Raw genomic sequence first — 26298 nt, 5'->3', positions numbered from 1 at the left:
GGGTAAGTACTAACAAAACAACTCTCTGCTCTTTCTCTCCTCTATTGTGTCCAAGAGGGTAGGGAGCAGGGAGGGGGAAGCTATTAGCTCCCCTGGTTTGTCCAGGGGGGATTTTCTTGTGCTGTTTATCCAATTGTAAATACTTGTACATATATGTAAACATTGGATATTTTGTACATATTCACTGCATTCCATTGTGGATTGTAGTTTTGCTTGTAAATACAGCTTCCTTGGCTTCCAACTACAGCTTCCTTGGCTTCCAACTGAACTGGTCTGGCAATTTAATGTTGGGGGGAATTTTCAACCCACAGCAGATCTCAACTTCTGCAGTGGTTTTGCCCTACCCTGGCAGAGGCATACTCACCACTACCACCAGCAGCTGACAAACAGCCAGACACCAGCTAGGGTTTTGCTGCCTGCCATCACTCCACACACCACCAACCCCCAGATCTCACAGTGTGCACCATCACAATGACTGTTTTGAAGTGCTGAAGGGCAGAAGTTGATACTTAAGTCTGTCCCTGGAATGAAGCCTAAACTCCCAGGGGACAAGACCAGCACACCAAAGTTCTGCTGAACCACATTACCTTCCCAAAAAGCTGCCAACCCTGCAGGATTAAGGAAGCTAGAGAGGCAGCTCATCACATTTAACAAATTTGGCTTTTAAGGTTTGCAAGATGTAATCACCTATTAACATGTCAATAAAATGGCTACAAAGCAAAGAAAGTTGCCAACATTCCCCCTGGGAGAAACGTGCAGAGATTCACACAACTCCTGAGCTTAACAGAACCTGTCCAAACATCAACCTCAAAGCCTCCCTGGAGGGCTGAAGCACACTTACCCAAACCAAACCAGGCTTCTGGCAATGCTGCAGTTAAAACATCTTCACTTTGCCTTCATCACAATAAATAAGAGGCAAGAAAGCCTCCTCTGCTCCCCACCCCTTGTTTACAGAGTGCAGCGTGCTGTGCTGCTCTGAAATGGAAGCTGATTTCACGCATGGGTTATTAAGTGCTCTCTATCACATGGCTGTAATTAATGGCTCAGTTGGCACGAGGGGAACACAAATAAATAACACCAGAAAAGCTTCCCTCAGCCCCCATTTCGTTATTAGCCCAGAGATCTCACGGCTGAGACTGCGCCCTGAGGCGTTTCCAAAGCAAAAGAGAGGAGCTGTGCAAGGGACTGTTGGAAAGGTACTGCCATAAGCCCTCAACTGTGCAAAGCTCAGCTCCCAACAGGAGCTGGTGGAAGCCAACAGGAGGTTCTGTGTCCTCACCTTATCATACCAGCAGCGCATACTGAGCTGGCCACACATGCAGTTGCTGGAGGAGCAGTCGTCTATACACACACAATACTGGAAGAGAAGAGAAGGAGTTAGCTCCACACCACTCACACAGAGAGAACAACTCCTGTGGCCAGGCCAGGGAGGAAACCACCAGTCTGCTGCTGCAGAGCATGCTAGACAGAAGGACAACCAAGCTCCACTGCTTCAGTGGTACTCTGATATTTATCTCTCTGCGTGATGAGTATCAAAGGACTTGGGCTTGCAGACAAGGAAGTCACACTGAGCCATCTCCATTTCTAAGGAGAGGATGTCCCCCTGTGTTACTAACCTTCCTCCATGGCCTATGAGCTACACTTGAGGACAAGGAAAGCTCTAAGAAGAGAGAAGAGCTAGAAGATGATGCAATATGATGCATCAGTGCTCCCTTGCTGCTTGCTTCTTCCCATCTGGGTGCTCCAACTGGCTGCTTCCCCAGCACTCCCCAAACCAACACAGTCCCACCACCAGCTGCTGCACAAGAGGGCCTGGCAGTGCACTTTGGCCACCTCAGAGCTGTACCCAGAGGGGTCAGCCTCACCCTATGTTTCCCCCACTCTGCTTTCACAACCCAGGACTCCCAGCATGACAATGAAGACCTCAGCCTGGATGCTGCAGTCAGTAGGAAGACAGCAGGGAAGGTCTCCCAACAACTGTCCAGATACAAAGAAGAGTAAAAGGCTAAATGGGAGCCACACCAGTGAGCACCAGATGGCTGATGCTGCAGCATACAGCTGAACAGAGGTGATCTTGAGACTCAGCAAGGAAGAAAAGCATCTCCTAGAGCAAGAGCTGGAGTTTAGGACTACAGCCTTAGCTGGAATTTGGATGCAGCGTTAGGAGCAGACAATGGCATTCTGAACACACAGTGCACTGCATGCAGAGAGCAGGCCAGGCCAGGCAGGTGGCCCACCTGCAAGTGAGTGATGTTCCTGTCGATGTCCATCGGGGAGGTGACGCAGTTCTGCGACACGTATTTGTAGTTGGTGGGACAGGGCTCACTGTCCACTGAGTTGACACAGGGGATGGGGATCCGCTCGTAGCCCCGGGCGATGTCTCTGTCAGTGCCAGAAAGAGAATGTCACAGATTGGGTTGGGTTGCAAGGACCTGGAGGATCATCTAGGTCCAACCTTCATTGGCATTGGCTGCACTAGACCAGGTTGCTCAAGGCCTCATCCAGCCTGGCCTTGAACCCCTCCAGGGAGGGGACATCCACAACCTCCCTGGGCAACCTGTTCCAGTGTCTCACCACCCTCACTGGAAAGAATTTCTTCCTAATCTCCAGGCTAAATCTCCCCTCCTTCAGCTCCAATCCATTCCCTCCCATCCTATCACTACAAGCCCTTCTAAAAGTCCCTTCCCAGCTTTCCTGTAGCCCCTTCAGGTACGGGAAGGTCACAGGAAGGTCTTGCTGGAGCTTTCTCTTCTCCAGGCTGAACAGAACAAAAGCTCCCCCCCCCATCCTGGGGCAGGATTATTGTCTGATCACTGAGCACTCAGTGAAAGGAGCTCAGGCTAACACAGAGTTCATTTTTTATCACCCTGTCTTACAGATTGCTCTTTGTGCTTGCAAACATTTCCACTTGGAGGATGAATTTACAAACCACAGTCTGAATCAGCATGTTCTGAGGTCTTGCTAAGCTCAAACTGCCCTTCACACCAGTTATAAAAGCTAAGCATGCACTGGCAGTCCTTTCCTAATCCAGGCCCCCAACCTGGTGCAAGGGCACCAATTCATGACCCACAAAAGCACAGCCAGGTATCCTCACCTGCTCACCACCTTGTCTATCTGGGGAGGCTTCTCAGTAGATGATTCTTTCAGAGTCTTGTTCATCTGTAGGGCCACCCAGACCTGAGAGTTAAGGCTGGAGCACTGGAGTGGAGTCTCACCCTCCTTGTTCTTTAAAGTGACATCCGAGCCACGGGAAAGAAAGAGACTGGAAAACAGCAAGAGAGGATCAGCACCCCCCGAAAGAAACCACACAAGGGGAAAGTGAGCTGAACCACATCCTCCAGCCAGCCCCTAAGGGACAAGGAAGAATCTGTGGTAGTGAATAATCACCTGAGGTTTCTTTATTAAGCATGGTTCAAGTGAATCCTTCTAGGTGAAGGCGCTGGCAGAAGCCACAGACTGGAGCTCTAGGCGCTCGTGAGAGCTGTGGGCAAACCTCGCCTTGCTTCAGGCATGCCAGGTACCCTGCTGGTACCAGCCTAACTTCAGACAGGCTTGAAACTCTCTGGCAGGGAAAGATATGGGGTGGGAAAGGTAGGGTGGAAATGGAAGGGTCCCACAGGAAACTGGGATTGGACCTGGCCCTTGTTTATACTCACCACCACACTTTAGTCAGAGCAGGCAAGGAGCAAAGCCCTGTTACCATATTAAGCCATGCTAGTTGTGGGGAAAAAACAAAAAGCTTTAATGAAGGATGCCTGATGCCTTTCTGCTGGGAAGCCCAGGCTGAGCATGGCCCTTCAACCCTCTGGCCAAGACTCCAGGGCCACTCCATGCTTTCTGATCTCTTGTACAGCAGTAGCATTTCAAACCCACTGCCCAGAGGAGCAGGCCAGTGGAGAAACAAGCCATCCATCCCCCTTTTGGTTGTGCTTAAATGCCAAAGGCGTTTCAAAAGGATGTCCTGAGCTTGCCAGGAGCAGCTGGGTGGAGAGGAGTGAGGAGGTGAAGGGAGAGAAGCAGCAGGGCTGGAGCTGTACTCACACGACGCACTCGTAGCGGTTCTCCCTGGCTGCAATGTGCAGGGGCGAGTCCCCGTGGATATTCACAGCGTGCAGATCACACTTAGCAGCCAGCAGGATCTCTGCTATGTCCACACAGCCAGAAAAAGCAGCCCAGTGCAAACAGATATTTTCCTCCTGGAGGGAAAGGAAACAGAGCAGAGGCTGTTTAGTGCATTCAAACCCCATCCCTTCAGGACTTCGCCACCCTTAGCTCTACACCTGCAGCATGAAACATGTTGCTTGCAGTCTCCTTCTCTGCAGAGGATCATGGAATGGTTTGGGTGGGAAGGGACCATTCCAGGTCATCTAGTTCTGGCCCCCTGCATTCAGCAGGGACATCTGCAACTAGAGCAGATTGCTCAGAACTCCAAATAACCTGACCTGGGATGGTTGAAGGGATGGGGCATCTACCACCTCTCTGGGCAGTTTGGGACAAGGTCCCACCACTCTCAGTGTAAAAAATTTCACCCTTCTCTCTAGTCTAAATCTCTCTTTTTTCTTCAAACCATCACCCCTTATCCTGTCATAACAGGCCCTGCTCAAAAGCCTGTCCCCAGCTTTCTATTTGATCCCTTCAAGCAGAAGGTCTCCCTGGAATCTTCTCCAGGCTGAACAACCCCAACTCTCAGCCTGTCCTCATAGCAAAAGGGTTCCAGCCCCTCACTGCTGTGGCCTCCTCTGAACCTTCTCCAACAGGGCCATTGTTCCTTCTGGCCAGGACAGGCAGGAGATTCCCTGTGCACTAAAGAGGAGGAGGCTGCACACAAAGAGGTCTCCATCACCTGCCTTACACACACACAGATAAATCATGTCTCTAAGCCACAAAACAATCTGGATCCATCCACGAAGAGAGGTGGCAGACATGAACAAACATGCAGGAGAAGGCTCAAAGCTGTGCTTCCCCAGCCCAGCCAGACAGCAAAGCTGTAGCTTGTCTGCCAGTGCTAGAGAACCGCAGAGAAAAAGAGCAGAGCAGAAGCTACAGGGTGTGTGAAGGTGCTAGAAAATGAACCAGGAGCCATGGGGAAAGCAATCAATCCCACTTGAGGCATCTCTTAAATACTGTATGTGCTCATCCCTCAGCAGCAGCACTCGAAATAGCTGAACACTCATCTTTTGGAAGGAGGTATTTTAAGCCCTGCTACTCTGTTTGCTGTTACAGAGCAATTTGCAGCAGCACACAGCGAACCCTTCCCCACGACAAGCTCTAAAGACACCAGCAGGGACAGGCATTACCTTACTTTGCTGCTTTTTTTTTCTCCTTAATTTTTATTTTAATGCAAAAATAAAGCACAGCTTTAGTCACTGCAACCTCACTTAGGTCCTTTCTGAAACAGGGAGGCTACTGACATACCCCAGGGAGCGGGGAAACCTTTTTACCCTACAGCCTCTGCCTCTTGTTATAGAATCACAGAATAGTTTGGGTTGGAAGGGACCCTTAGAGATTCTCTAGTTCCAACCCTCCTGCAGCCAGCAGGGACATCCACAACTAGAGGAGGTTGCTCAGAGCCCTAGACCATCTCATCTAGAGTGGCCCCAGGAATGGGGCATCTACCACTGCTCTGGGCATCGTGGGACTGAGGCTCTCACCACCCTCAGTGTCAAACATTTCTCCCTTCTTTCCAGTCTCAATCTCCCTCTTTTAGTTTCAAACCATCACCCCTTGTCCTGTCACAACAGGTCCTGCTCACAAGTCTGTCCCCAGCTTTCTGCTCAGCCCTTCAAGCACTGAAAGGCCATCAGAAGGCCTCCACGGAGCCTTTTCTTCTGCAGGCTGAACAAGCCCAACTCTTTCAGCCTGGCCCACAGCAGAGGGTTTCCAGCCCTCCCATCACTGCTGTGGCAACATTCACAACAAAAACTCCTCATCCCATCACTCAATCTACAGAAAAAATTAATCCTGGTGGTTGCACACCACATGCTGCTGCTCAGACAGGGTACAGACCTCCAGACTTCCTACTCTGCCTTGCATCAGCTCCTGCCTTACAGCAGCATAATTACAATCAGAAGCACTTCTCCTGCAGAATGATGTTTCCCAGCACAAGTGGCATTGCTTTCAATGACTGCAATCAGGAGAACCCCAGCACAGGTATAGGAAGGGTTATGTGATCCATACATCTGCAGAGGATGATGTTCTTTCCAGTGAATTCTTAACTGAGCTGATTTGGGTTTCATCATTTAATGTCTGATCTTGTAACTGGTAGCCAAACAGCTTCTGTGACAGATCAAACGAGTCAGTGCTGTTCAGTCACAGACTTACAGATTGCATCAGGTTGGAAGGGACCCTCCAAGGGCATCCTGTCCAACCCCCCTGCAGTCAGCAGAGACATCTCCAACTAGATCAGGCTGCCCAGGGCCACATGAAGTTTGGCCTTGAATGTCTCCAGGGATGGGGCCTCAACCACCTCTCTGGACAACCTGTTCCAGTATTTCACCATCCTCATTGTGCAGAACTTCCTCCTGATGTTCAACCTAAATCTCCAGTTTCAAACCATTGCCCCTCACCCTATCCCCACAGCCCTTCTTAACAATCCCTCCCCAGCCTTCCTGTAGGTCCCCTTCGGATACTGAAATGCAGCTCTAAGGTCTCCCTGAAGCCTTCTCTTCTCCAGGCTGAACAGCCCTAACTTGCACAGTCTGTCCCCATAGCAGAGGTTCTCCAGTCCTCTGATAATCTTTGTGGCCTCCTCTGGACCCACTCCATCAGGTCAATGTCTCTCTTGTCGTGGGGGTTACACAGCTGGACACATCCCTGCAGGTGAAGTCTCCCCAGAGCAGAGCAGAGGGGCAGGATCCCCTCTCTCCATCTCTGGCCATGCTGCTTTGGATGCAGACCAGGCTGCCACTGGTCTTCTGGGCTGCAAGTGTCCATTGCTGGCTCCAGTCCAGCTTCCTGTCCACCAACACCCCCAAGTCCTTTTCTGCAGGGCTGCTCTCAATGTCATCCCTGAGCCTGAACTGGTACCTGATTGCCCCCACCTGGGTGCAGGACCTTGCACTTTGCCTTATTGGACCTCATGAGATTCTCCTCAGCCACCTCTGCAGCCTGTTCAGTTCCCTCTGGATGTGATCCCATCCTTCAGACTTACCAACAGCACCACTCAGTTTGGTATCACCTGCAGACTTGCTGAGGGTTCACTCAATCTCACTGTCTATAGTATTGAAGCAGTAAGGCTCTGAAGCAAGGCAACAATGCCAGAAGGTCTCTCTCCTGCCTTAAATTTTGGGCTTATTAGGAACAGTATCAGATCCAGACCTGTCTGGGAACGATCTAAGCTACCAAAGAAATAGGCTCCTACCAAACAGGGCTTTCAGACTAGGGACAGCAACTCCTTGGGAACAGCTGGGCCCTTTCTGAGCCCCATAAGACAATCATGCCAACCCCTGTCCTTGCTAAATGAGGCATTCAGGGAGGTGGCCTTGGCTCATTGATCCAGCCCAGCCAGATTCCTCTGTAGAGCCTCCCTACCTTCAAGCAGATCAACAATCCCAACACCCTTACAGACAGAAAGCCAAAAATGAGAAACATGCTACTAAGAAAAAAAAGAGGAGGAGCTGTGCTGATCTCATGAGCCTCCTGAAGAGAACCTGGTTAAAAAGGAGACAGCACCTCCCCTGGATTGGATCTGGTCCCTTGCAGGTCCCTGTGAAACCTGCTGCACAGCACTACATGCAGTGCTGCTGGGGGCAGGGAGGTCCCAGGGACTCACAGCCAGAGGACATCCCACTTGGGCAGGATTTACAGAGGTGAAGAGCAGGCCAAGAGCCAGCTCCAGCAGGCTGAGCTGCCAGCCTGGGCATGCTCTGTCTGCATGGTGACTACCTGCCTGCTATGCCAAGGACAAGCCAGGCTTGCCATACTTGCTGGCTGAGTGTCTGCCCAATCCATCCAGAAAACATCAGCACAAGATTCTCCCCCTCCAAAGGCACACAGGAGGCCCCTAACCCATTCCCAGTGCTCACTGGTCCATGACCAAAGCAGAGCTGGTAAGTCTGGACTCAAGGGGATCTGCCTGCTGCAGTATCCAAGTGGACCCAGATGAGCTAGAAGCAGCAAGGCACAGAGCTGACTACAGCCTGCAGCATTGTCCAGCATCCTCATGGGCTGTGTCAGAAGGGCTGGAGGAAAAGGACTTCTTGCCAGCTTCTTCCCAGAATGTGAAGGAAAATTCCCCCACCTGTCACTCACTGCCCCAAACCATCCACGTCAAGGGACCCCTGCACCTCCCTGCACTGAGGCCAAAATCTGCCTCCTGGGGCTTGCTTGGGGTTTAAACAGAGATTGAGGTTCCCCTCTGGAAGGGATTGCAGGAAGCCCCTCACATTGTCCCGGATGTTGATGTCTGAGCCCTTGGCAAGCAGCAGCTTCACCAGCTCGATGTGCTTGTACTCGGTGGCCCAGATCATCGGCGTCCAGCCTCCATCGTCCTGAGGAGAGAAGGAAAGGGTGAGAGCCTCACCACAGGAGAGAATCCTGCTGCTTCCCCAGCCTCACGGCAGCCACACACCCTTCTCCTCCCCACATCTGTCTCAGATGTCTCTTTAACTGCAAGAGTGGTCAGGGATTGGAACAGGCTGTCCAGGGAGGTGGTGGAGTCACCATCCCTGGAGGTGTTCAGGAGAAGTGTGGCCATGGCACTCTGGGGCATGGTTGAGTGGCCACGGTGGGGTTGGGTTGATGGTGGGACTGGATGATCTTAGAGAGCTTTTCCAACCAAAACAATCTTATGATTCTGTGATCATCCTCCTTCAGTCTATGTTGCTGCAGGGAGAGGTCCCTCAGGGTCCTGCAGAGCCCAGAGTGACTCAAAGCAGCACCTCAGCAGGCTGGAGCTTATCTGCAGCTCAGCCTACTGGCAATGGCTCCAGGCTGTCCAAACACAGCTGACTGTCCAAAAGACACAACCAATATCCAACCAGTCTAAAAGCTCTTACAAAAGCTCCCTGAGAAGCCTGGGGGAGCTGGTCTGCAGCCAGAATGAAGAACCCTGATGCAGCATTCCCTCAGCCCAGGGTAGTGGATAAGCTCTGTGATGGTAGGTGCTAGGCTTGACCCATCCCACAGCATGTCCACAATAGAATCACAGAATGGTTTGGGTTGGAAGGGAGCTGTAAATGTCATCTAGTCCAATTCCCTGCAGTCAGCAGGGACATCTACAACTAGAGATTACTCAGAGCCCCAGACAACCTGATGTGGGATGGCTCCAGGGATGAGGCACCTACCACCTCTCGAGGCAACCTGGGCCAGGGCCTCACCACCCTCTGCATAAAAAACTTCCTTCTATCTCATCTGAATCTTCCTCTTCTAGTTTCAAACCATCACCCCTTGGCCTCTCACAACAGGCCCTGAGAAAAAGTCTGTCCAAAGCTTTCTGCTCAGCCCCTTGAAGCACTGAAAGGCCACCAGAAGGTCTCCCTGCAGCCTTCTCTTCTCCAGGCTGCACAACCCCAACTCTCTCAGCCTGGCCTCCCAGCAGAGCCCTTCCAGCCCTGCCAGCATTGCTATGACCTCCTCTGGCCCTGCTCCACCACGTCCCTGTCTGTGCTGTGCTGAGCACTCCAGAGCTGCCCCAGCACTGCAGGGGGCCTCAGCAGAGCTGAGCAGAGGGTCAGAATCCTCTCCCTGCCCCTGCTGCCCACACTGCTGGGGATGCTCCCACCTCCTCCCCTGCTAGGATGAGCACAGTTGAGCAACAGACTCTACCTGCAAATTCAGGGTCAAGGAGAAACTGCAAATCAAAGCACAGGGCAGAAAGGATCCGTGAGGTCAGTGGAGAGGATCACTCTCTCTGGCACACCAGGATGCCCAAGGCACGTCAACCCCATAGTTTTTCAGGTGCTCCCCAGCAGCAGGACTGTGGCTGAGCAGCTGCTGTGCAGACTGAGCTCCCTGACCTGAGAAAAGCAGCTTCTGCCCCTTGCAGAAAGGCCTCACCTGGCAGTTGATGTCCATCTTCCCGTTGGAGAGGAGGTACTGCACCACGTCGTAGTGCCCCTTCTTGGCAGCCAAGTGCAGACATGTGGAGCCCTCCACATCCTGGGCACAAGCACAGACAAGCACTCAGAGGACATCTCTTACCAGTGTTTCCCACATCTGTGTGCCACTGGTGATACTTAGGAACACCAGAGATGTTCACAGATGGAATAGAGGACTCCAAAAGCCCCCTGCCCGCTGCCATGGGAGGAGAGAGCAGCATCAACCAACACCAACACTGAGCTGAAGGAGCTTCACACAAAGCTCAGCAGAGGTACAACTCATGTGAAGCAGGAGGCTGAGAGTGCAAAGGTGATAGGAAGAGACACTTTTGCAAACCTAGGGAGAGTACCAGCCCCAAACCCTGGCAGATGCTGCCCTTCCCCAGCAGACCCTCTCCAACTCTTCTCCATGTACTGGAAAGCCAAGGGGAGGCACAAATCCCCTACAGAGGCAGAATTTGCACTTTAATCAGAAAAGCAGCCTGCTCTCAACCTGAAATGCTCCATTTATACAGGGTTTTTGCTCTCTTTCAGTGGCACAAGGCCTTATCCCAGCACCTGGCAGCAGGGCAAAGGGGTGTTCTGCACAGGGGTCGGGAGCTTCCCAAAAGAACAAGCCCCCATTGTGCCTGCAGGCACAATGCCTGCAGGCTGAGATAAGAGTTAAAAACAACCATAAAGGGTGAAAATGCCTTTGGGAGCTGAGAACACCAGGTCTGGTGGAGATGGACAGGCTGTGAGTCATGACAGAGGTACTCCCACACTGACACCAAAGATCTCAGTGGCTGGAGCCTGACTTTTATCAGGCATTTGTATCCCAAGATCTTAGCACATGGCAAGGCCCAGAGACCAGGAAATAAGAAGGAAATGAAGGACTGAAACTCAAAATGACTCCTTCCAGCCAAGCTTTTGGAAGCAACATCAGAAGGAAGAGCTTTTGGATGGAGCTGAGCAGAGATTGTGGCAAAGGGCTAGGGAGCAACTCTCCAAGCAAGGATGGGATGCCTTGGGTCAGAGGCATGGGGATTACTTCTTGGGTACATAAGAGGTTCCTACACCACCATAAGTGCCTGTCACATTTGACTAACACCACAGCTTTCCCCTTGGATTAGCATGAGCTAAGGACAGCCTGCAGAGAACAGGCAGATTGTAATAGGAAGTTTCTGCAGGTTTTGAGTGGGGCTTTTACCTCCTATTACAGGATCAACAGCTCTGCCCTGGGCTCTGAGAAACCACCACCACTGTCCTCAGTATGCCCCTGCCCCAGCAGTCCTGCAGGACTAGGCTGAGCAGGTTCAGCTCACACCCACACCAGTTAAGGGCTGTTATTTCTCACCCAAATGGCTGGAGCTGATTTTAAACTGCAAGGTTGCTGCTTTCAAAGAGATGATTAATTTGGTGCAAGAAACTAATTAACATAATAAACCAGTCTAGACTTCAGACGTGATCTCAGGCTTCTCATTTGCTTTTGCAAGCTCAGGAAGTTTTCCTTTACCTTTAAGAGCAATAAACCTTCTTTGTTCTCTTCCACTGGAATACATCAGGTGAGAGCTGTCTGGATCGCTCCAAGACGCTTGGGACAGCAGCCAGCATGAGCCCACACCTGTCTCTTCTGTCTTTTCTCCCTTCCCAGCCCACAAATAGGATCCCAAAGATCCATTTAAGGCTCAAGGTGGGCAGCACTTGATGCCTTGTACAATCCTCCTGGCCCTGCCCAGCTCCTTTGGACAGGAGCATCCCTGCCCTGCCATGCTCCCTGGCGATGGCAGAGGAGAGTGCCAGCAGCAGCAGCAGGTCCTGACAATGAGAAGTTCACAAGGGGAGGGTGCCTGTGCTCCAAATAGCATCTGATTTATGGGACTAATAAATAGGCTCTATATTTTCCAAGCTTGCAAAGGAACCAGAGCATGCTGAAGGCAAGCAGACAGCTGCATTTGATTGTGTTTGTTTAATTAAAGGGTAGACTTTCAGGATGGGAGCTGATTTTGACCACTGCAGCGTGACTGCAAGAAACCACACATCAGTCCTTTGGACAGCAAAACTTCCTCCCTCATTTTTGCTGGCTTGGCAAGCACCTAATAAGCAGCCTATTTTAAAATGTCACCCCAAAGTTCTCATTATTGGAGTCCATAGAGAAGAAAACTCTGAAATCAAACTCGCAGTAATGGGTTTGTGCCACCGACACTTAGCAGTCCTGTATGAAATCCAACCCCCCACACACATCTGGTGCCACTAACTGCTGTAGCAAGTGACAGCACTTGCCCCAAACTGCTCACAGCCAGGACACTGCACCATTAAAGTGACACTGCCAACAACCACAGCTTTGCCAAGCCTTCATGCCCAAGACAAGCAAGTCCGTTTCCCCTCTGCCTCTGCACTTCCAGCCAAGACATAAACCTGTCAAGAAAGAAAGGGTGAACAGAGCCTTCTCCAGGAGAAAGAGGTAAGGAATGAACTGGTACCTTAGGATCTACCAGTGCTCCAGCCTTGATAAGGTATTTCACAGTTTCCAGGTGGTTGTTTTCTGCTGCTTCCATCAGTGGAGTCCTCTGGTCTTCAGAGCAGCTGTCTATATTAGCACCAGCCTGTTAAGAGGTCAAAAGAAATACAAGGACAGTTACAACTATTCCTGCTTAGCACAGGAAGGATGCAGGAGTTGGGATTCAGTAGTAAGTTTGGGGTTTTTTTTCCTGAAATTCAGCCTTCTTAAAGCAGGGAAAAAAACCCCAAACACACAAAACCAAGCTTCAACTGTCCTGGAAGGCAGCAGCACTGCCTGCCTTCCCTGCTGCCTTCTGCAGCCAGAAACCAGAGCCCAAGGAAACCAAGAGCTGGCACTGAATAACTCTTCTTATTACAGAATCTGACCCTCAGTGTCAAACCTTTCTTCCTTATCCTCTTTTATAGAATCATAGAATTCTCAGGGTTGGAAGGGACCTCAAAGATCATCCAGTCCCAACCCCCTGCCATGGGCAGGGACACCTCACACTACAGCAGGGTGTTCACAGCCACATCCAGCCTGGCTGCAAAAACCTCCAGGGATGAGGCTTCCACCACCTCCCTGGGCAACCTCTTCCAGTGTCTCACCATCCTCATGGGGAAGAATTTCTTCCTGACATCCAACCTCAGTCTCCCCACTTCTAGTTTTGCTCCATTCCCCCCAGTTCTATCACTCCCTCACACCCTCAGAAGTCCCTCCCCAGCTTTCTTGTAGCTGCCTTCAGGTACTGAAAGGCCACCAGAAGGTCTCCTTGGAGCCTTCTCTTCTCCAGACTGAACAACCCTAACTCCCTCAGCCTTTCTCCATAGCAGAGGTGCTCCAGCCCTCTGATCATCATTGATGGATTTTGCACTGCTACTCTCTAGACACTCTTTGTGTAACAAATCAGACATATCAGCCTCCTCCTTTTTCCAGCACTATAACTTTTCTGTCCTTTGCATTCATATAATTTTGCAGCAGATTCAATGAGAACATCCCTATGTCTTTGACCACTTTCCCTCACTTAGAACCATAATCTTTGACCAGCAACCCAAACTTGCATCTCTTCTCCTTTTCACACGTGGGACACTTACAGCATAGATGAAAATCCTGCTGGAGTCCCACTGGTTTTGACAGAAGGGAAGGCTGAATTCCAGGCTCTTTGTTACAAGGAGCAGCAGCTTGCAGATAACCTGCAGTCTGCCAGCAGTCAGCCCGTGCTTGCACATCTGGCAGTGCTGGCTGTGTTCAGGCAGATAGCTTCCCACATGCTTCACAGTGCCCTACATGGAAGCTTCACCTGCTCATTGCCCAGACAGTGAAGCTTGCTTGGAGAACAGGCTAGAAAGGCAGTTTCAGCCATGTCCTCCTAGATCTCACATTACTCTCCACCACTCTTCCCTTAGCAAACCCTCAGAAGGAAGAGGTTTCAGTGCTGATTTCCAAGTGTGCTTTAGCCATGTGGGGCAGAGACCAAAAGCCACAGAAAATTGCTTGTAGAGAAGACCATAAGTGCAGACAGACCTGAATCAGCATATGGCAGATGTCCACGTGGCCAGACTCAGCAGCAGCATGCAGAGGAGTTCTCTTATTCTGATTCTCCATTTTAAAATTAGGGTCAATTCCATCCACTGGAAAACAAGGGCAGAAATGCTTTCAAGCATAATTCAGAGATCAAAGTGTAACAGAAGAACCAGGTCTCAACTGAAAGCTTTTAAAAGAGGGGTTCCCAGCCCACTCTCAGCCCTTCTCACAGCTCACCACACATTCAAGCCAGAAAGCTCTCAGGGTACTCCCCTGGACATTCAATATGCAATGCCCTCAAACCAAGAGCTTCAGTAACACCATGGAATTGAACACCTTTAAGGCATTACAGTTTCTACACAGCCCATCTCCCTCTGAGTCACAGTCCCCCACCTCTCAGTGCAATCAAACCACAGACACCACCCAAGGATAAAAGGCAAAAGGCTGCTGCTTTGTTTCAAGCAGCACACAAGTTGGAAACAAGAAGAAGTCAGCACTACCTGGCCTTTTGTCTGACCACTAGTAACTGCCACAGAAGACTAGTGATCCTCTTTGCATGCCTGCAGACACAAAGCTACAAAGTAGATGGAGCTTCTCCAGCTAAGAGATCTGGCCAGAGCCTTTCACAGCTGTGCACAGACTGACAGCTGATGATGACAGCCAGACAAAGATGTCTGGGCATGATAACAGGTTGTGTATGATGAAGCCATAGTTAAATATCAATTAATAACATTTTGGTGCTATTCAAGGCAGGAACAATGAAGCTAACACTTGCTAGAAGGGGAAAAAAAAAAACCACAACAAAAAAAGGAAGAATCTGATAAATGACAAGAACAGAAAGCAGCTAAAAATGTACTCCAAAGGACTGGAGGGAAAAGGAAATGATGCCAAGGAAACATCCTGTCCTTCAAAGGAGGAGATTCCACAGGAATATTTGTTGGTTAGAACAAACTCAGAGCTCAAAGTCATCTGGTGACAGTAAACTATGTGCCCCCAACACAACTCCTGTGTATGGAAGGGCTCTTCCTTTCTGCTGTCTTGCTGATGGGTCTCTGCTAAAGCTGATTCCCATCTTTTTACCTCTCCACTGGATGCTGAGACCTAACTGCACAGAGAGGAAAGATTCTGCTGGACTGGAAGAATCACACTTAGGTCATCTGGGGACACAAACACCTTTTTCTGGATAAAAGCATTCCCAAATGCAGCAACAAGGCAGGAGCAGATTCATACTCTGGAGGAAGATGAATCCCCTCCTGATGACACATCACTTGTGGCAGTGGCTTCCTCCTCCAGCTCCACTCACAAGGGGCAGAGGGGGGCATGACGTGCTGCCCTGCTGGGAACTGGACTCTGGCAGCTGCCAGGCAGGAGCTGGGAGTGCTGCCAGACACACAATGTCCTGGGAAGGAGCCACCTACCCAACATCAGCAGGACCTTTTGCAGCTCTCCTTGCCTTGCAGAGAAGTACAACTGCTTTGGATGGAACCGTAACTTCTTGGGTCTGCAGGTTGAAGGAAAAAGGGCAATAATTAACACTCAGGCAAGAACACTGCCGGCATTGGAACCCATCCCACTGCTACCCCAAGTGCATGGCAAAGTCTGCACCTATGGCACAGCTCCAGAGTGCCAGCAAAACACAAGAACAGGGCTCTGGAAGGAGGTCTTAGAACTTCCCACAGAATCACTGAATGGTTTGGGTCAGAAGGGACTTTTCAGGTCATCTAGTCCAACCCCCTTGCAGTCAGCACTGGAACAGGCTGCCAGGGAGGTGGTGGAGTCACCACTCCTGGAGGTGTTCAAGACTTTGGGCCTTGGCTTAATGGCCATAGTGGTGTCAGATCAAGGGCTGGACTCAGTCTTGGAGGTCTTTTCCAACCCAAATAATTCTGTGATTCTATAATAAGCCCTGATAAAAACTCTGTCCCCATCTTTCTTATCAGTCCCTTTAAGCACTGAAAGGCCACCACAACTCTCCATGAAGCCTTCTCTTCTCCAGGCTGAGTGACCCCAACTCTCCCAGCCTGGCTTCACAGCAGAGAGCTTCCAGCCCTTCATCATTGCTGTGGCCTCCCCTGGCCCTGCTTCAACATTTCCATTTCTCTCCTGTGCTGAGGGCTCCAGAGTTGGACACAAGACTTCCAGCTCTAGCCACAAGCTGCTTTGCTCTAGTGAGGATCATATCTATTCAATGCTCATCAACCAATTCTGGGTCTTGGTGCTGTCAAGAGGAACTCCTTGGAGTTACAGCTGTGGTTGGAAGGCCAGTGAAAAACTAATTCCTCCAGAGAAATCAATAAGACAGTTTAGAGCTATAAGTGTTCTCTTGAATCAGTTATCTGCTGGGGATGACAAATGACTGAAGTGAACAAAAAAGGTCTAAGTAAGGCCAAAATCCAGAGAAGCTAAATCTCAGTTTTCTTTTAGGTTAAGCAACTTTGCTGGAGAGACCCAGCTGTTGTCCTCTTACTTTTCAGAGTCCAGGGCAATCAGGGCACTTTCCAGAGTTTCTTTAACTGGTCCCTGGCTCAGGCTAGTAGTAGGCTTTGGAAAAACTGAAGACCCAGCCATGTCAAACCCCTCAGCAGCCGAACTTTCTGGCTTGTCTTCTTCTGACAACCGAGTCCCAGTGCCACTGAAGAGAAAAAAAAAATAGAGAGAGCCAAAGCACAACCATTAAAAATGCACAACAGTCTGCATCGTGTGCCAAGGAGGGAAAGGAAATGGATTTTGAATACAGTAAGTGACATCAGAACACAAACCAATGTATTTTACAGCCTTTTCGGTAAGAACTTGCCCAAAAAAGCTTTCCTATGACTACATTTTGATATACTCTGTGCTACAGGAAACCCAGGAAAATGGGGCAAGTCACAAAAGCCACCAGAACATGACCAGATTGGACAGGTAGTTGGAGCACTGTTGAGTGCAAGGATGGCTTGACCTGTGTTTTCCTCTCTCTTTCCATCCTCTCCTTGTACTTGTGCCCACTGGGTGCAAGTCAGGAGCTACAGCCAGGTCCTGCATGAATTTCCCTGTCACTCAGCAGACCTAGCACCATCAACTCACTCCACTATTACTCCATTCCTACAAATAAAAGGAATGGTTTTAACTCCTGAACCCCTCTTATCTTTACAGCCTCTGCCCTAGCTCACCCTGTGGCTGCTGTGCTCTTCTCCCACACAGTGAGCCACACAAAACACACTTGCAGATTCCTGCAGCTGAGTTTGGCTCAGAGCAGGACCCCAAAGCAGGACCTCCTCCTCAAAGCAGGGCCCCAAAGCAGGACTTCCTCCTCAGAGCAGGATTCCAGAGGAAGACCTCCTCCTCAAAGGAGACCTAGCTCCTCAGAACAGGACCAACTTCTCAGAGTAGGACCTCTGCCCCAGAGAAGGAACCCAGAGCAGGACCTCTGCCCCAGAGAAGGAACCCAGAGCAGGACCTCTGCCCCAGAGAAGGAACCCAGAGCAGGACCTCTGCCCCAGAGAAGGAACCCAGAGCAGGACCTCTGCCCCAGAGAAGGAACCCAGAGCAGGACCCCTGCCCCAGAGAAGGAACCCAGAGCAGGACCCCTGCCCCAGAGAAGGAACCCAGAGCAGGACCTCTGCCCCAGAGAAGGAATCCAGAGCAGGACCTCTGCCCCAGAGAAGGAACCCAGAGCAGGACCTCTGCCCCAGAGAAGGAACCCAGAGCAGGACCCCTGCCCCAGAGAAGGAACCCAGAGCAGGCCCTCTGCCTCAGAGAAGGAACCCAGAGCAGGACCTCCTCCTCAGAGCAAGACCCCAATGCACTTTGCTCCATCAGTAGGAGCACAAACCTTGGAATACAAAGCATGGTCTGCCATTGCCACCAAGCTCACCTCCCCTGCTCCCAGGCTCACCTCCCTGTCGTGGTGTCAGCCCTTCCCTCCACAGCTGCTGGCTTCTGCTGCTCGTAGGTCAGCGACACCGTCGAGGTCGTGTCTGCCTTTGCTATTGTCACCTCCTTCGCCTTGGAGGCCTCCTCCCCGCAGTGAGGGCAGTAGCTCATGTCGTTGACCTGGGAGGCACAGTTCTTGTGGAACCGGTGGGAGATGCTGCTCTCAGGCTGACACTCCATGAAAGTGCCCTAAAGAAAGCACAGAGAAGCAGCTCACACCTCGGTCGCTGGGTGCCCTGCCCCTGCCACATGCTGCATCCGCAGAGCTCCCAAACACTTCACTCCTGGCCCTGGCGCCTCCCGTACAGTAAGCAAGCACTGCCACTTCTTTGAAGAGAACAAAAGCAAGGTCATGGGGAAAAAGCTCACTTGGTTAGAGACTGCAAAGCAAGTTGGGTTTTATTGTGCTTGGGAAAGAGAAGTAAGGGAGGTCCAATTTCCAGCTCTTTCCTCTAAGGCTTGGAGTTCTTGCTTATGTTTCTAGAAGTGCCAGTGTACTGTAAGGATGCCTCAGAACTGGAAGAGAAAACTTCAGAGCTGCGTGCTGAGCCAGCACTGAACCACCCAACAAAGCTGTGCACCAACCATTCCAGGAACCTGCATCAACACAACTAACATCAACTGCTAAGCCCAATGTAACCCAAAGCCTGTGAGCTCTCTGCTCAGAGCAGCCCCACAGATGGCTACTTCTCATTTCACACACTTGGGCAACTTTGCCTAAAATTGTTTTTCCCTTCCAGCAAAAGTCTCCAAACTGGAATACCCCAGAAGTCACTGCCCTGTGGGATCAACCCTGCTGTGCTCTGTGGTGCTAGTGAGGGATAAGCACAGAACAAGATCCCTTGCTTCACCTCTGTGAACGGTGACATGTCACTGAGAGCTGCAGGAGCACGTGAGCAACGGCTGGTCCAAACCCACTCTCCTCCAGAAGGCACAATCCTCCTGAGCAATCTGAGTTCAGCAGGAGGAGGGCAGGGATGGTGCCCCTGTACTCAGCCCTGGTGAGGCCACAGCTCAAGTGCTGGGTTCAGTTCTGGGTGACACAGCCTAAGAAAGACCTTGAGGGGCTGGAGGGTGTCCAGAGAAGAGCAGCGAGGCTGGGGAGGGGTTTGGAGAGCAGGTCACACGAGAAGTGACTGAGTGAGCTTAGGTTGTTTAGCCTGGAAAAGACTGAGGGGAGACCTCACTGCTCTCTGCAAGTCCCTGAAAGGAGGTTGGAGTGAGGCTGGTGTTGGTCACTTCTTCCGAAGTAACTCATGATAGGACGAGAAGAAATGAGTTTAAGTTGTGCCAGGGGAGGTTTAGGTTGGAGATTAGGAAAAATTTCTTTGCTGCAAGAGTGGCCAGGGATTGGAACAGGCTGCCCAGGGAGGTGGTGGAGTCACCAACCCTGGAGATGTTCAAGAAGCTGTAGATGTGGCACTTCAGGATATAGTTCAGTGGTCATGGCAGCTGGGTTAAAGTCGGACTCGATGTTAAAGGTCTTTTCCAACCTTAATGATTCTATGATTGTATAAATTAACTCCATTTCAGCTTTTCAAAAATGCCTGTAAGGGGTTTGAGGATTTTATCCTTTAAATGATCTCTGACTCAGCATGAAAGCCCAGGATGGCTCCATTTACTACAATAATGCTTGAGACTCCTGGAGCACCTTCCATTGAGTCATCTTGAAGAACACTAGCATCAGACAATCAAGCCTCCTCATCACCCTGTGAGGCACTAGATTGGTGTTTTTCAGCTTTACCAACAGGGAAAGGAGGATGCTGAGGACTTAAAGGACTGGACCAATGCTATTTAAAAGCCCCAGTAACAGAGGTAGAAGAAGCAGCAGGAGATCTCAAACACTGCCTTGTTGCAGTGCCATCACTCAGGTTCCCCATCTAAATCATCAGGAGCAGGCAGGGGGACACAGATGTGTGTACACAGAACCATTTACAAACTGAGCTAATACAGTTTTTGAAGCAGTTGACCTGTACAGAGAAAGAAAGAAAAAAAAAAAAAACCAAAAAAACACAACAGCCCCTGAACAAAGAAATTCCTAAGGCTCTTCCACTTGTGAAATCCATTCAGTAACACCCCTTGGGGTCTCCAGGAAGAGAAAGGTGATGGTTGCAACTACCCTCACACACATTGCTGTTGAAAACACCACCTGACATGCTGTGGACCGAGGTGGAGCTGATGCCAGGAAGTCAGTAAAGCCCTTCAGGTACCACCTCCACCTTCAGCTCTTCCAGCTACTGCGCCAGGTACCCCCTTCCCTAGATTGTGAGAGCACGGACTTACTGCAGTGCAAAAGTATCCACAGCCAGGGCAACACTGGTGTTTCACCATCCTCCCTCTATGGTCCTCACACAGCACCAAAAGCTGGACTTTGTTAGACGGGCGCATCAGTTCATACTTAACCACACTGTTTGTGCAGCGGCCCAGCTGGAACAGGAGAAATTAAAGGAAATGAAATTACTGCAGACCAAACCACTCCCTGTGCTTGTGAGGAGGAAGGCTCTGCCCACTGCCCTCGAGGAGCCCTGGCTTTTTCACAGTCATTCAGCTGTGTGCCAGAGAGCATTAGCAGTGCAGCAGGAAGCTGTGAAAGCTGCTCTCACAGGAAGGGATGCATCGTTTGCTAGCTAACATGCATGGGGACCCCAACTCCTTTGTTCCTTGCAAGAGAAAAAAGAGAAAAAAACAAAACAAAACCCCAACAAAACAAAGCAAAACAAACCAAAACACAAACCAAGTGGTATCTGGGAAGAGGCAAGAGCCAAGCAGTGGCAGAAGGGGCAGTCCCAGGGGCCTGACTCACACAGCACAGGCTCTCCTCGGCCAGGAAGAGCGGGTGGTGGTGACCGAGAGGACAAGACCATGCACACTAAATCTTGTTACAGTTCAAAAAAAGCAGAAGTCACAGGAAGATAAAGGGGAAAGTATCACTCCTCATTGCCAGTGAAGTTATGAGTCTGTGATGGTTCCAGTACTGGCCCCTGCCCAGACCACAGGGAGGCAGAGCCAGGCTTCCAGGAGAGCACAGCTGAAGTCACAGTTTGAGCATGTTTCCCCAAGGCTTGCATCCATGGACAGCTCTGGACTTCAAAAGCTGTCTCCCTCTGCACAACCTTGTTCTGCTAATGCCAGCAGGCCCCAAAACTGGGGCTCACCTTTCCCAGCTAGTGCCAGTGGCTCTGCTGCAGCAGAAGGATCAGCACTCCCTTCTGCTGCCCTCACTCACACAGCTGCAACATTCACATCCCAGGTGCCACCTGCTAGCAGGACAAGACACTGCTTGAGTCCTGTCAGCTCCTCTTGATAAGAACCTTGCTCTCCCCAGATGCTTGGCAGAGGACATTCATGAACCAGAAACACAAAAGTGAAAGGCTGCTACAAGGCAATGCCCCTACCCAAACCTGAGCAAGGTTTACTGTGTGCTGCCACCACGAGCAGAGTCCCTCTGTACTCGGCATTGGTCAGCTTGCACCCTGAGTACTGAGTCACTGGGGACCACAGTGCCTGCTCCTCACCAACAGCCTGGCCCTCTGCTCTGGCTGAGCTCTGACCTGCTGCTCCTTCCTCAACAAAACTAGATTTTCTCTCTGGAGTTTTTTTACACTCCTCCTGCAGGCACCCCCACAGACAAAGACACCAGATTTTAACCTAGGCTCATCACTCCCCCCTGACTGAACTCACTCAAATCCCAGCTGCAAAGCCTACCCTGAGCTGTGACACCTTGGCTGGTCTGACCCAGGGGTTGCAGGGTGGTAAGAAAGGACCATGGAACTGCTTTGAACTTGGGAGCTGAGGAGATGCAACACGTGCAAAGCTGCACTGTCCATGTGAGGAAGCCCCTGCACTATGACATCACACTATCTTATTTGTTAGAAACTCTAAAAAAGGTACCAAATGATTAACTGCTATTTTCCAACCATTAGAGAGTGCAGCAGGGTGCTCAAAACTATTTAGACCATTCTCCAAGGACATGACAGCCTGGAGAACTCACTATTCACATGGCTGATATTCTTCTAACACCTATGAGTCACTTTTCCCATTATGAAAAAAGAATCTCACATAAAGCCTGGCCTTTGCTTTTCCTATCTCTGATTTATCCAGGGACAGAACTGTCCAACCACAGCACACACAAAAAAACTCTTCCACGTACCTTTTGGTTATTTAGCAACCTGGAATCCTCCTCTCTCCTGTAAGGTTCCAGGACATTCTCTCCTTAATTAATCAATGTTGTCATGCTTTGGAAATTCTCCACAGAATTTTAGAATTATTCTCTACTAACAGAAGCAGAGCTGGGCTGAAAATCTGATTATCCCTTTCTTCCTCCATCCACCCTTCTCCTGCGATCCTACAGGAGAACTAGGGATGTTCTCACTCCTTGTTCTACTACCAGCAAGTATCAGAGCACTGTAGTGTGACTGAGGCTCAGCTGAAGCTTCTAAGAAGCCCAAGTTCCTCCTGAGTGTGTTCCTGTCCTGCAGGTTCTCTTTCCAGACTCCCTCCAGGAGTCATTTCTGCAATTTAACTCTATTTCTGGAACCAGTAGTGCCCAGCTAGCTCAGCTGTATTGACTGGATGGCACCACTTTCACTCAACCAGACCTGGAGGCTGCACAGAGTTGCCAGGACATGGGAGGCTTAGTAACAGAAGCCTCTTGAGAAGGAGAAGAAGAGGAAGGCTGGGGCAGGCTGAGCCAGCACAGGCCATGCCAAGCTCACAAAACTCAAGAGCTGGCTAGAGAAAGGTTCACATCAGCTCCTTCGTAGTCAAGGGAAACCAGCTGCAAGCTCCCTCTGATTGGATTTTCTCACTTTGATGCATGCTAATGTATTTTAGCCCACTTGGCCTGAAGTGTGGCAGTTACATCAGCTTGATCCAGCTGCACAAGCCAGGACAAGCAGGAGAGATCCACCCAGCCCCTCTCCAACTGCAAACAGCACAACCTCTTCCTTTCCGAGCAGCCTCAACCCAAGCGTGTGATACACACAGAGTGCTGGAGCCCTCAGCTTGGCCAGACAGGTGTTTGCCTTGCCACTCCCACACACCAGTGAGTTCCCAGTCTAGCAGTGACCCAACACATGTTCCCAGCACAACTTCTGACTCTTTATGGCTTGGCCCTCAGCAGACAAGCCTGTGAGAAGCTGAAGGACAGGCTCCTACCTCATTATCCACACTCTCCGTGGCCATGCACTGGTTGTTGGCTAGCGTGGTGATCTCTCTGCTTTTGGGGGTTTCCATTCGACAGCTACAGAGGGGGACTTCCTGGAGACCATCTACTTCCATTGCTTCAGGACCATTGGAAAGACCTGGAGTACAGAAAACCAGTACATCAGCTCTGGAATTCTCTTGCAGGGTGCAGCTGATCAACACCACCCATGTGGCATCTTCCCATTCCATGTCCTGCAACACTTCCAAGGCACTACCTAAACCCTGTAAGGAAAGACCCCTTTCTTGCACCAGAAGCATCTTGTACTTTTTGAAGTCTGAGCACACCACAAATGACTGTGCTGAAATCAGGAGTAAGAAGTTGAGAGGAAACCTCAACTAGGGAAAGCAACCTGAGGTACAGCTATTTATCAGCCTGTCTCCCTTCCCCTCCCACCCCAAAACACTGTGCTCTGGCACCAGAAAATGTGGAGGAAACCACCCAGAGTTAGAAATGTGAACAGTTAGTGGAGTGATAAACAGAGAAGATCAGGAAAGTAAAAGCATCTATTTCCAGGGGCTTATGACACAGAAGGGAAAACAAAATTCCTGGGACTATTTGGTCTCAGCCAACCAAGAATTATTTATTTTGGAAAGAGAACAAACCAGAGAAAAGAAAGCAGCAAGATACTGAGATGTTCTGCCTTCTCCTCATCTCCTTCTCTCAGATTGTGAACATTTTCAAACCTATTTAAAGGTGGATAATGGCTTTTGAGGGGGCTCCCTGCTAAGCACGGAGGCACAGCGTGAATGTGCCTCCTCTGGATTCAACTCAAGCATTAGGTTACCCATGACTGAAAAACACCAGCCCAGACACAAAGTGAACACTTCAGTCCTCTCCTCATCCTACACAGTTGTAACATCTCTTCAGAACATTTCAGGACAAGGGGTAATGGGCACAAAATTGATCAAAAAGTTCCATCTAAGCATGAGGAGGAACTTCTTTACTGGAAGGGTGATATAGCACTGGAGCAGGCTGCCCAGAGAAGTTGTGGAGTCTCTATCTCTGGAGACATTCAAAACCCACCTGGATGTGTTTCTGCATGACCTGTGTCTCCTTCTCTGGAGACTTTCAAGACTTGTCTGGATACATTCCTGTGTGACCTGCTCTAGGTGATCCTGCTTTGGCAGGGGTGTTGGACTCAACCACCTCCAGAGGTCCCTTCCAACTCCTACCACTCTATGATTCTTTAGGTGATCCTGCTTTGGGAAGGGGGGGTTGGACTCAATGATCTCCAGAAGTCCCTTCCAACCCCTACCATTCTGTGATTCCATAAGAGAAGCAAACCCTCACACGTTTGCCTTTGGACTGGCTCCCTGTGAAACATCCCAAAACTTCCCTACCCAAGCCTGCTCTGGGATTGAGTCCCAGCAAGCAGGAAGCATGCTGCTATTTTTTAAGCTTTTGAAAGCAGAGCTCTTTTGCTGTAAAATGTCAAAGATTAACCTCATTCCTGGGAGGGATTCCTCTTTAGCTGCCCTGGCAATGGCAGCACTTCCTCCTGCAGCACCCTGCCCGTGGCCATGACCCTATCAGCCAAGCTTTCATCTTGTCAGGAGTTTCCTTTAGCCAACAAGTTACAAGACCAAGGCTAGAGAAGGGATAGGATATTTCAAGACAGCCAAGAAGAGAAAGTCCTTGCAGTTTTCATGTGAAATCCTGTCAAGATCTTAAAGGTTTAAGAGCTTTTTCTAGGCCCACAAATCACAAAGCTCATTCCTTGCCTTCCATGCTGTCACTCTGCTAATCTTTTTGACATCCAAAGGCTCTATGAAAGCATCCCTCATCCACCCTGACCCTCCCTTGGTGGTGAACACTCCCACCCGCTCTTTGATGTGCCTGGATCAGAAAAACCAGACAGCCTTTGGAAGTCAAAGAGCAACAGGGGGCCAACAGCTGGATCCAGGTCAGTAAGGAGATGCTGGATGGAGACAAGTTCAGCACTAGGAACAGCAGCTGGGGTTGTTAGCACCTGGAACAAAGGCTTGCCCCAGCCTTCCTTGGGGCTGACCAAGAGGCTGCTGGGGGTGCTGGGCAGATGTAAAACAGCATCCTTCAAGGAACAGAGGGCAAGCGGGTTGGGAGGGCTGCAACAGCACCTTGGACCCCATCCCGAGCCCCCGTGCTCCACCCGAGCAGGCCTCCCCATCCCCATCGCAGGGGTCCCCGGGGCGGGTGCGCTCTGCACCGAGCCGGCCCCGCCGCCGCCAGGGGGCAGCCGGGACCCCGCACACCGCCCCGGCAGCGCCCGCGGAACAAAGCCCCGGCCCGTGCCCGGCCCCTGCTCCAGCCCCACGCCCTGGCCCCTGTCCTGTGCCCCGGCTTCGCCAGGACTTGCCCCGACCCCAGCCCCCACTCACCTCCCGCCGGCGAGGAGAGGATTCCCTTCACCCGGAGATCCAGGGAATCCAGGGACACCTCCATGTACTCCATACTGTTCTCCTGACCAGGGCCTTCTCTGCCTACCAAAGATGGTTTATAGGCTTCGGCACCTAGATGGAAACACAGGTGGAAACACGCTAAGAAAATGTAAGCTAATAAAATCCATGGGGGTGAGGGCCATGGCTAAGCCAGCAGGCTGATGCAGGCTCCTCAGGGAGCCATGGTCACAGATGCACACAGCATTATGAAAATGCAACACCTGGGCATACATGGCATGGTTGCTCCCCTGTTTCCTTCCCTGTCTGATCAGATAGATCTTCCACCTCCACTTAGGCAGGGAACCACAAAAATAAAGACTAAATGAGACAAGTTCTGTCCCTGAAAGGCACATCTGCCTGCTGCTGCACTGCATCGGCAGCAGAAGCTTAAATGGCACAAGGAAAGGATGAAACCAGGGCTCGGCACATCCTCCTGCCTCCAACCTGCTGCAAAGGGCTCCAGTACACTCTGGCCAGGCAGAGCAAACCAGCTGATCAAGTACATCCTGAAGAGGATGAGACAGGTGACATTCAGCTTAATGGGAGGGGGAAAACATGAAAGCCAAGTTCTGGCTCTAAGTGAGCAAAGCTACTGCTGAGAAGAGACTGCATGGGGATCCCTCGCTGGGAAGAGACTGCAGGGGATCCCTCCCTGGGAAGAGACTGCAGGGGATCCCTCACTGGGAAGAGACTGAAGGGGATCCCTTGAAGCCTTCATTGGAA

At 50.7% G+C, this 26298-nt stretch overlaps 1 protein-coding gene across 1 annotated transcript in view; it reads right to left on the bottom strand.

Moving 5' to 3' along the window:
* Window positions 1–26298, bottom strand: part of EHMT1 (euchromatic histone lysine methyltransferase 1) — a 59505-nt gene that overhangs the window by 14716 nt on the left and 18491 nt on the right. Inside the window, exons 8-21 of the mRNA XM_054393273.1 lie at window positions 25516–25647; window positions 23110–23255; window positions 20236–20379; window positions 17915–18141; window positions 16508–16672; window positions 15459–15541; window positions 14041–14147; window positions 12500–12622; window positions 9997–10098; window positions 8385–8489; window positions 4042–4196; window positions 3095–3262; window positions 2238–2382; window positions 1280–1357 (exon numbers count right to left, since the gene is read on the bottom strand). Of these exons, the coding sequence (XP_054249248.1) occupies window positions 1280–1357; window positions 2238–2382; window positions 3095–3262; window positions 4042–4196; window positions 8385–8489; window positions 9997–10098; window positions 12500–12622; window positions 14041–14147; window positions 15459–15541; window positions 16508–16672; window positions 17915–18141; window positions 20236–20379; window positions 23110–23255; window positions 25516–25647 (1880 nt within the window). The remainder of the gene's footprint in view (window positions 1–1279; window positions 1358–2237; window positions 2383–3094; window positions 3263–4041; window positions 4197–8384; window positions 8490–9996; window positions 10099–12499; window positions 12623–14040; window positions 14148–15458; window positions 15542–16507; window positions 16673–17914; window positions 18142–20235; window positions 20380–23109; window positions 23256–25515; window positions 25648–26298) is intronic.

This window comes from Indicator indicator, chromosome 28 (genome assembly GCF_027791375.1).
Source record: "Indicator indicator isolate 239-I01 chromosome 28, UM_Iind_1.1, whole genome shotgun sequence".
NCBI lineage: Eukaryota > Metazoa > Chordata > Aves > Piciformes > Indicatoridae > Indicator > Indicator indicator.
This window is presented reverse-complemented; position numbering and strand designations above follow the sequence as displayed.